At 40.2% G+C, this 10,567-nt stretch overlaps 1 protein-coding gene across 1 annotated transcript; it reads left to right on the top strand.

Annotated features, from left to right (window-relative positions):
* Positions 1-1,653: 1,653 nt before the first annotated feature.
* On the top strand, positions 1,654-9,146 carry PALMD (palmdelphin). The gene is made up of 5 exons (XM_010073482.1): positions 1,654-1,768; positions 2,641-2,674; positions 2,762-2,869; positions 3,610-4,707; positions 9,010-9,146. Exons 1-5 carry the CDS (start codon positions 1,691-1,693, stop codon positions 9,051-9,053), a joined length of 1,362 nt encoding a protein of 453 aa, XP_010071784.1. The 5' UTR covers positions 1,654-1,690; the 3' UTR covers positions 9,054-9,146.
* Positions 9,147-10,567: the final 1,421 nt, after the last annotated feature.

Here is a 10,567-nt window from a genome sequence, read left to right as displayed (position 1 = left end):
TCGTTGATGAATATATTGAATAGTATCAGATACTTTACCTTAGAGGCGTGCTTTAACCAGGCGTAATAGCTTTCTCCCTCTCTCACATACATAGAGAGTAGATATTTTATCCTGGATTTTTCTGCCTAGAAATATTTTGTCAAACATATTAGTGCTAAGAAAATAAAAACCCTAATTAGGAAAATGATACCTTAAACATTGCACTCAGCTTTAACATGCAAGAAACCACATACAATGAAACATACAATGAAAAGGGGAGGGAAAGACAGCTGTGACCCCTTTTTAGTAATGTACATCTACCTACAGTAGATGTCAATAGCTCAAGAGAATTTTGACTGATGAGCTTCAATCTCACTTTTACATAACAATAAAAGGTTTTTTAAGAAGAGTTAGCCCATCAGCCAAGTCTTAACTGGCAAGATGCTTCTGGTTTGCACTGCTAAAATCTGACAGAGACAAGTCAATTGTTGAATTTCTTCCTGTCTTAGAGAATATCCAAAGTTAGTATATTTGGTATTCATAAGAGGTAGGCTTGTAGGCTTTGTAAAACAAAGCTCTCACTGAGTGGACCTCAGTACAGTCAAGGCTTGTCCTCTAACAAAGAGACCCTTAGCAATTGCTTCTTGGTGTTGGAAATCTCACCTAATTACAATCCTAGAAAGTGATTGCTATTAGCACCTGATGAACTAGTTCAGCACCCTGGGTGTTTGTAAATTCTTAATTCTCAATCCCAGGCAGACCAGAAAACAACAAACCTTCAGACTTTAGTATCTTGAGCATCCTCCTACTATGAAGGTTGCTTAGTTTTCAAAATCCACACAATTATGAAGTTATCACTTCATGAAAGTAGGCTGCAAAGCGCATCACCATTATGATTTCTAGCTGTGCTAATTTTCATATTAGAAAATTAGTTAAAAGACGTTTTATCTACAGAAAGTACTTGCAAATGCCCTTACTATTGTTTCAAAAAAAAGTGATACCTCTTCTACCCCTCAGAAATACGCATATAACGTGATGTCCATCGATAGAGGCCATTCTTCTGGAATCATAGCTTCTAGTTATAGATTTACTGGAGCTTTCCTCCACAGGAGATCCTCATGAACACAGTTTGGCTACATATATTAAAATACAGGGTATGAGGTGATGTACTCTAGCCCTTTAAGTACTACCAGGTACAAAAACATTCGTCTTTCTCACAACAAAAAAAAATTTCTTTTTTTCATGATGTGTACAAGTACGCATCCAAAATTAAGAGAAAAATGAAGTCATAACCCTGGTGTCTGATTCCTAGGTTCCTACATCTCAATTACAATAGAGTAATCACATTTCTTGAGACAAAATAGGAGAGAAAATTTTCTCAGAGGAAATGCTGTGGAGGCCTATATTCCTTATCTATTCCCTCCTGAATAATGAATTAATTTCAGCCACTGTTTCCAAAGTAGGCTCTGAAGGAATCTGGCAGGTACGTATTTTTTTTTTAAAATAAGAACACTATTTCAGTTTTTCCTGATGCATTGAAATTATAAACTAATCTCAGAGCAAAATTTGTCAGGGTAAGTAGAACCAGCTCCACTAATGTCCATATTCACAATATATTGAATCTGCAATATTGTTCTCTGACTGCTATTAAATTGAAGGGAATTGTGATTACAGACTGGAAAAGGAAATTGAGGCTCTGGAAAGAGAGGAAATGGAAGTCTCAGCTAAGGAAGAAGCAATTTTAAAGAAACTTAAGTCTGTTGAGAAAACAACAGAAGATATAATAAAGGTTAGTGCCAAATTACTCTAGAAGTAGAATTCATACTCATTCATCATAATAACCAGGGAGAGGGGAACTAGCTGGATCCTGTGAGTGCTCATGAGCTTTTGTCTAAAGTGACTGTTGTTCAAATGCAAGGGGGGGTCAAGTTGTTATACTGTTCAAGCATCCAAGTGTCTCCATTTGCTTGTTTATGGGGGGTGGGGAAGCAATTCCTATCATTACTCATTTATAGCACGTCTCAAAAAAAAAAAAAAAAAATAGTACGGCCACTGACACCAACCAGGAACTTTGCATCTCAGCCAGAGACAGACACAACAGGGACAGAGGCTGATGTACCCGTAGTCCTTCAGGTGATGCGCCCAGCTAAACCGCATCACGCTTTCCCCCAAGTCCCTGAGAGAGGTTTTAGTGAAACACAACAATATTATCAGTCATTGGTCTTTGTCAAAAGGTCATTTTGATATTTCAAAATCGTCTTAAAATCTCAAAAATATAGTGATGAAACTAAACTTCAGTTCTCCAGTTGTTCTTAAACACTCACACTCTCTCTTTCTAGTGATGTGCAGGGAGATAAGTACAACTGGAAAGCCAAAGTAGACAACCAGCCTGGGCCACAGTGTGAGGCTGTGTCACTGATTAATGCTCTGTAATGTCCTGTCCTTCCCTGTGTGACTTGGAACCAAATTGGGAGAAAAAACCAGAAAAATTTCACTTTCTCCCTTGCTGTGCTGCAACTGAGCAGGTTCCAGTTTTAAGCCCCTTCTCCGTATGAAGCCATGCACACAGAAAGTTAAAACTGTCAGGTAAAGCAGAGCACTGTCTAATTAACATCTTAAAACTGACTAATCACACTTATTGTTAATGGTTCTCTTTCCTAGTCTGTGAAGACTGAAAAAGCAGGATTTGAAAAAGGTATGTTTAGACAAAAAAAATATTGTAAAAAAGATTCTTGTAGAAGTCAGTGAAAACATACTAAATGCTTTGTGGATCTTTATTCAGAGGCAGCAGACTACATATACACCAGCATACCTGACCTTCCCAAGTCTTTCAGGCCTTCTGCACTGAAAAGTTCAGCACATGCTCCCACCGACGAGGAAAAGAGGAAAGGTACTGCTTATTAGTAACTCCAAAGGGTGTCAATATGTCCAAAGACTTCCTATATATTGAATCTAATACACTTTAAGGGAAGGATAAACATACAGATATGGGACAGTGTTGTCCTCACTTAAGCTATGTCATGTTACCAGTGAGGGCATCAAAAAGGTGGGACATGGGTGCAAGGTATGTGCCATTGAGAATAAGCATCAAGTGTTTTTTCAACATTGACACTTCTTTCCAGTACTTTGTTCCTCTACCTGGCATAACTTTAAGTGGTTCCTCCCTTCATATCACACATTTCACATTTTCTATCTGCACTTACACCTATGGGCAGCCGGCAGGTGTCTGGTTATCTCCCAACTGCTACAAAGCTTCCAAACCCTTCTGAGTGCCCAAGACTTTAGTTTTGTAGCATGTTCAGCTCTTTCAACTGCTACTAACCAGCACGACACCAGGGCCGAGGTTAAGTCTGGCTTTCTCAGTAAATCACGTGATGAAAACTGGTCCCTCAACACCTTATTTTTCCTCACAGAATTAGATCCAAATGAAACTATTTTTTTCCACTTCATGTTTTGACAGGATGGAAGGGGGCATTCTAAATGAGAATCTAATATACTGGTTATATATGTGGTAATTTCACGTACTTGATAATTCATTCTAACAGTCATTCTCCATCACTGCTGGAACTCTTCTATAGTATTGCTTGCAACTGCTGCTTTATCAGTTTAAGCACTTGTTTCTTTCAACAGCATTGTTTGCCATGGAAATTAAAGTTGAAAAAGACATGAAGACGGGAGAAAACACAGTGTTATCAACAATACCTCTTCCTTCAAAGGAGTTTAAAGAGACAGGAATTAAAGTCTATGACGATGGCAGGAAGTCAGTCTATGCAGTGTCCTCAAATGGCAGCACAACACAAAATGGGATGGATGAACTTGCTCCTGTTGAGGTGGAGGATCTGCTACGGCAGGCCACTGAAAAAAATTCCCAATCTCCCACAGAGTATCATGAGCCTGTGTTTGCAAACAAGTTTTGCAGGCCAGTTACTCCTCAGAAAGACAAAATAGTCCCTGGACCAAAACTGGAAGACACTCACAGAAGAGAAATGAATGGATTTGCCAATCATCGCACAGAATTCTCCTCTAAAAGAGAGCCCTTTATGCAGCAACATAAAGAGAATGGGGTTGATCTTCCAAAGGTAATACAGCCAACATCTCCCTCTCCAGTTCTTTCCTGTTCAGAGAAGCAAGTGCACACTAATCCTGAGAAGAGGATGATACATAATGAAGAAAGAAAAGCTGCACATGAGGAATTAAAACCTTACCAGAATACAAGAGAAAGACATAATGAGACAAGGTTTTCAAGTCCCTGCCGTCTTAATGAAACACCTCCAACACCTCAAGATGAGGAAGATGTTCAGTACAGCATTGTCCAAGCTGTACCATGTTACGTGGATGATTCTGAACCAGTAACAATGATTTTCATGGGTTATCAGCGCATTGATGATGACGATGCAGAAGCAGACCAAAAGTTGTCACGATATGACGGGGTTATCCGTGCAGAATTAGTTATCATTGATGATGATGATGATGATGACAGCAAATCTGAGAAACCAGCATATCATCCCGTAGGTCACTATAGTCAGGTTTATCAGCCACCGAGCAGGAAAACCACAGAAGCCCTACAGACAAACCCTGTGAGCAGTTTGGGCATGAGCCTGAACAAGGTACCCCACAAAAATTCCATCTCCCTACGAGAACAAGAGGAACGCTTAAGCTCACCAACACACCACGATCATCTTCACGGCCAGGTATCTGGAGACGGCACTGAAGATCCCTCACTAACAGGTAACAGAAAAGGAAAACCCTGTCACTGCTGTTCGCTCATGTAGTAAATTGATACTGCTCTTACCTGCTAGTAACTGTTTCACTTCACTGTTTGTATTGTTTCATGGACTTGTATGCAATTACTAATAATTTACTTGCTCTTCTTTGTTAACAAATGCCAATCTGCATTTTGGTACTGTTGAATTATTTCATGTTTAGCAATGCGCTAGTTACCATATCAAAATTTGGAAAATAAACTATCTCAGAAGAGACATTTCTGTAACCTTCAAAGATTAAAAGTTCTCTTTCAAGTGATAATTAAATTTCCATTAATGCAACCTCAATTAGCCGAATTGGTTTTCATTTCCACCAGGTAACTAACAGCATTGCTTCTTAACACTGTCTCCTCACTGGAATGTTTTTGTGCCTGTCTGTGTTCTAACTACTTCCTAGACAATCTCAATTGCTCCTTAAATCAGAAAGACTGTTTAATAACCAGCTTTACTTTGCATTTTTCTGGAATCAGCATTGCCAGCCTTGCCTTGACAGTATTTATGCAAGTTTTAACATTTTTTGTTAACCCAAGTTAGATATTTTTATAGACTCTGAATACAACGAAGCAGTTTTCATCTCTATATGTGCTTAGTCCATACAGTCCATAGTGTTATTTTTTAGCACTTTTTGTATTCTATTAATACTTAAGGTGTCTATTTCTTTACTACGAAGTTTTATACTAAAAGGTTGAAAAAACAATAGCAAGGACTTCCAGAAACACCGCAAGCTCTTCTTTATGATTATGTTGCACTTTAACGCATACAATTAAACTGCATCTAGGTATATTTACAGAACAGATTTCAGACAGCAGTCACATTCCACTTCAAGGAAAGAACACTGTGCTTGAATTATAGGAATATTGGGGTCCTGATCCCACACTCCCTCTCTGCTCCTCTTCCAGACTATATTCTGAATAATTTTGCAATTCGGCAGCAACAGTGTAAGTTTGGGCCCTGCCTAAAGCCACAGTGGCAGCCCAGCATTTCTTTACAATACAGGTGAAGCCAGGAGAGAGGGTGGTCATTGGACCATATAAGGAGTTTCAAGTATTTTCACATCAGTATGGGCTGGCTGGGAAGAGCTATTCTGTAAGTAACGCTCCCAGTTTACGGGAGTATCAACCTGGTGCAGCCATGCACACAACAGCCTGAAATGTTCCAGCAGTACTACCCAGCCTTTCCCCTCAGTGAGGCCACTGCACTTTTTCAATCACTTGAGAGGACCTTTGCTCCTCTCAAGCACCAATCCTGTCATCTGTGCGCTTCCACGTGTCCTCCAGGAACAAAGGCTCCTGTCAGCAACTGAAAGCAGAAGTAGCCGGCACAAGCAAGACAAACCGCTCCAGCAACTACTTCAGCCCATTATATTTTGGGGATAGTCCCTTAATTCCCCCTCACATATGTACAGGCATACAGTGGAGAAACAACACTCACCCACCCACCAGCTGGTTGCTGCCAGAACAATGTATTCATCGTATGGCCCCCAGCATGGGTGCTCCTGAAGAGATCCTGGGAAAGCTGCTTCCAAAAGTTACCTACAAGCTGGCAGGTGGGCCACAGACAGGACATGAGATGTTAGCTGAGCACCTCTATCTGTAACAATCTTTGTTTATTTTTCTCTCCTGAAAGAAGCATCTGAAACATCTTCATTTTTCCCTGCCACCCATACAATTTAGGTTCTCTCTCTTTTGAGGTTAGTGGAAGACAAACACTGACCTTCAGGGAAGGGAGACAAGTGTAAATCTAGCAAAGACATTTGAGGATCTGTTCTGTTAATCTGTATTTGGTCTTACCCACGTAGTTACAAGTATTCTACCAAGGAGAAACTAGCCAATTGGGAAAAAACGGATCCCAATTAAATTAAAAGCAGTTTAGCAACTACCTCAAAAATATACCCGAACAATCAGCACTGGCTCCAAGTGAGCGTCTTAAGTGCCCAGCAGAAATTGGAACTAAGCCAATTTCTGTCTACCCCTCCACCTATTTCTTGCCACTCCCTGGGACATTTTGATCAGTGGAAAATGCCAGGAAGTGAGTCAGTTTTTCCCAAGCAGTCCTGTAATCCTACTGTGACTTCTAAAAAGGAAACAAAACCAGGAAAGCCTCTTAAACCTAGAACAATGTATTACACAGGGCTGTTTCTTAGGGAAATAAACTGTTTTCAAAGCAGCCACTGATGCCCAACCTAGCAGGTTCACCTTAACACTACCAGTGAAAAGAGGAGAGTCAAAGTTATTTTTGGTACCTCATCGTTCATTACCAAAACGACAAACTGTACAACAGAAAAAATAATCCTCTCTGAAATGAAAGCTGTGGGATGCAATTGCAGTATTTGAACATTAAACAGGCACTGAGGACTCTCTGAAAGAGAATGGAAAGCAAGGAAGCACAGGACAGGCCAGTGATGGTCACTTATGCAACAATCTCGCTTTGGAAAAGAAATAAACCTTCAGAGCAAGTTACTGAAAAGGTGATGGCCAAGGACAACTAGGAGGTAGAGGAATCGTTCCACGTGCCAATCTACATAGAGAAATATCAGATTAAATTAGGAGCTTTCAGCTCTCCAAACTGACAGAATTTCATAGGGAGCAACTTTCCTTTTCCCATGAGCTTGGTGGGAGACCAATATCTCAAAGTACATGCCCCCAGAAAAACCATACAGAGAAGGATAACAATGCTATAATTAGGATACTAGTGCTTTGCATTATTAGAGCTTATTTTTTTCTTTAAGTTTCAGTCAAATGAATTAACGTGCAAATGTTTCAAAGATTCAATACTCATGAGATAACTTAAAAGTCCTTGGGGAGGAACAAAGGCTAGACATAGTGGAATGAATAAGAAAAGGAAGAACTGAAGCTGAATAGGCAGTAAAACATAGTGACAGTGTGGAACAGGCTCTCATGGGACATGAGGGTCCAAGGCTTTTGGCAGATAGCTAGATTACTACTAGAAGCTGTGAAACCTTCAAAAAACGCAGTGGAGGCCTGGCTCCATTTGCCTTGAAGAAATTAACATACAACAAAACTTTTTAACAGAGAAAGATTCACACATGCTATCTGTTTCTGTAATGCATAGAGCAAGACAAAGGGGGACTATTGGCCGTATGTGAAGCACCAGACTGATTCCTCTCTCAAACCACAACCAGGACTCGAATCCTTCAGAATTCGTTGGTCTGCAAACAGTACACAGGGTCTTTGTAAGAGCTAGCTTAACATCGGTGGCCCTGTGATATGAAGTTACGCTCAGATGCTTCTGATTTGCAACAACTCCAGCATTCAAAACATAACTCAAGTTGGACATTTGCTGACATGCATAAGTCGAGTAAACAGCTGCTTTGACCCCCTGTCTCCCAGTACAGACACATATGCAGGATGAAGGAATGAGACATCCTATTTTGGGTGATTCTTCAATCTAACAGGTCAGAGCTGGAGATTATTCCGACTGCATTCTCAGATCAACTACATGGTGGGGGGAGGCTCTTACATATCAAACAGCAGCACTATATTGTTGTTCTAAAAACAACCTTAACAGTTAATCATCTGCCCTGCGCTGTCACTTTCAAAGTAACCCACATTATAGCCAGCTACAGACAGTCATACTGATGTTTGTACAGATACTAAGTTAACGGAGGCTCTTACATATCAAACAGCAGCATTATATTGTTGTTCTAAAAACAACCTTAACAGTTAATCATCTGCCCTGCACTGTCACTTTCAAAGTAACCCACATTATAGCCAGCTACAGACAGTCAGTATCTGTACAAACATCAGTATAAGTTAACTGTCAGACTTAATTCAGGAATATGACTAACTCCCACTCTGACTCACTACACCAGGAAGAGAGTAAAGTTTTCTATGACCATCAACACAAAAGAAAAAAGGCTTCCAAACAGCTACAGCTCCCACTGAGGAGTTTAGCTTAAAGAGTTTGTTTAATTATTCATGCATCCTTTTAATCTGTCAGCATCTAGTCAAGGACAATACCATCTGTCTGCAACGCCTTAGTGAAGGTAACAGAAACAAAACAGAAAAGAGCTGTGCTAATTTTCAAATTGTGATAATTGAGTAATTTCTTAATATACTCACGTTATTGCAAAATTACCAGAACTAATGCCTTTTACTGATTTCTTTCTATAACATTAAAACAATGCTTATTCTGCTGGATTAACCACCGGAGGTACGTGTATTCTTCATTTTTCTAAATAAGGAGATTTATAAAGAAGAAATAGAAAGCTTAAAATGCAATGGCTTTATTTGTTTTCTGTTTTCAGCTCTGAGGATGAGAATGGCAAAGCTGGGGAAAAAGGTGATTTAACAGCTGTAATGACGTGGAAGTAAAATTACTGCTCAAAGCAGAATAAAGCTAAGAAGAGTTTCTTCAACACACCTTTTTTGGATCATAATGCTTGTTTTGCTCCTGTTTTATGCATCTGGGTTATTTTGCCCTCTGCATAATCCAATGGACTTTAACAGACTTTCAGATTTGACCAACTGCTACATACACATAAATCACATCCTGGATTTTGGTGAAAGTAGTGGAAAGTTACTTAAGACCATAAATACAGTGTATATCCAAGATATGAAGACATGCGAGTACCTGTTCCCACAGCCAGGAACACACAGTTGCTATGTACACAGAGCAGATAAACACCCATCTCCACGGAACTTCACAGGACATTGTTTCACTTCAAAGTGTGCCAATCTACCTGATTTTGATTGAAAATGCCGTCCCAGCATTTTTCTTGCAAAAGCATTGGTTAATAAAAAACTAAACATGAGAGATAGGAGCAGGAAGAAATGTAAATATAAAAGCTGGTTTCTAAGTGTACCACCCTTGGCCAAAATTTAATGCATTCCTTTTTAAGTGACAGCAGAACAAACCAAAAATAGTAAAGTCAGTAGTAAAGTCAGTAGCAAAGTCAGTATTTAAATATTTAGCCACCTTCTAGAGCTCCACAGTCCACCCACCCTTCTCTTTTACATATGACAGTACAGCCATCCTCAGCCCCTGCTCCCTTCCCCGTGCCACACACACGCTGCCCACCCACAACCTCCCAGATCAGTCCTGCGCATGACACCATGAACAGCCAGACCTCCCAAGCATGGTTTCACCTCCTAGCTTGCTACAGAAAACCCTGCTTTTTCAGGAAAGTGGTTGCCAGACAGGCGGTGCCCATCCTTAAAAAAAAAAAAAAAAAAAAAAAAAAACCAGAAACTGAACCTGCTTAGTACATAGGTTTCAGGTGGCTGGGGAAGATAAAATCAGTGCAAGCCTCCTATCAGAAACACTGAGGTGCCAGCAGCTTGTCCTGCAGCTGCAACAGAAGGTCTGTTTTAGGTGCAGCCACTGCTGGGCACAGCTCTCCAGCAAGATCCAAGGCTCCCACTGAGGAACAGGTTAATTCTCTCCACATGAGGGAGGAGCTAAGGGCCCTTCAAGCAGCCATAAGATACAATTACACAAACAAAAATCACATGCAAGTCAGATTTTTCCAGCACATAATTCTTGTGAGGGACAAAGTGCCTCATAGCACAACATCCTTATATTCAAAGCAGTACCATATCTTTATGGTGCTGGGGTCAGTCTGGTTTGAATCACTAAACAGACAAAGCTCAGGTTGTGTTATTCTAGTACAGCTGACTCAAATTATGCACCAGCAAAAAAACACCATACATTTTTTGCTGGTCTTCCTCATTTCAAAGCAGGAAGCTGAAGCTACTACCTCATACTGAGGCACAATGGTAGTAATCGGCTGACTTGTAGCCTCTAAGCACTTGGTGGCTCCCCGTCTGAAGTGGGTAATAATCTCAAATTTTAGGACTTGTCAG

Source organism: Pterocles gutturalis, unplaced genomic scaffold (genome assembly GCF_000699245.1).
Source record: "Pterocles gutturalis isolate BGI_N339 unplaced genomic scaffold, ASM69924v1 scaffold20202, whole genome shotgun sequence".
NCBI lineage: Eukaryota > Metazoa > Chordata > Aves > Pterocliformes > Pteroclidae > Pterocles > Pterocles gutturalis.
The sequence above is the reverse complement of the archived record's forward strand: the minus strand, read 5'-3'. Positions and strand labels throughout refer to the sequence as shown.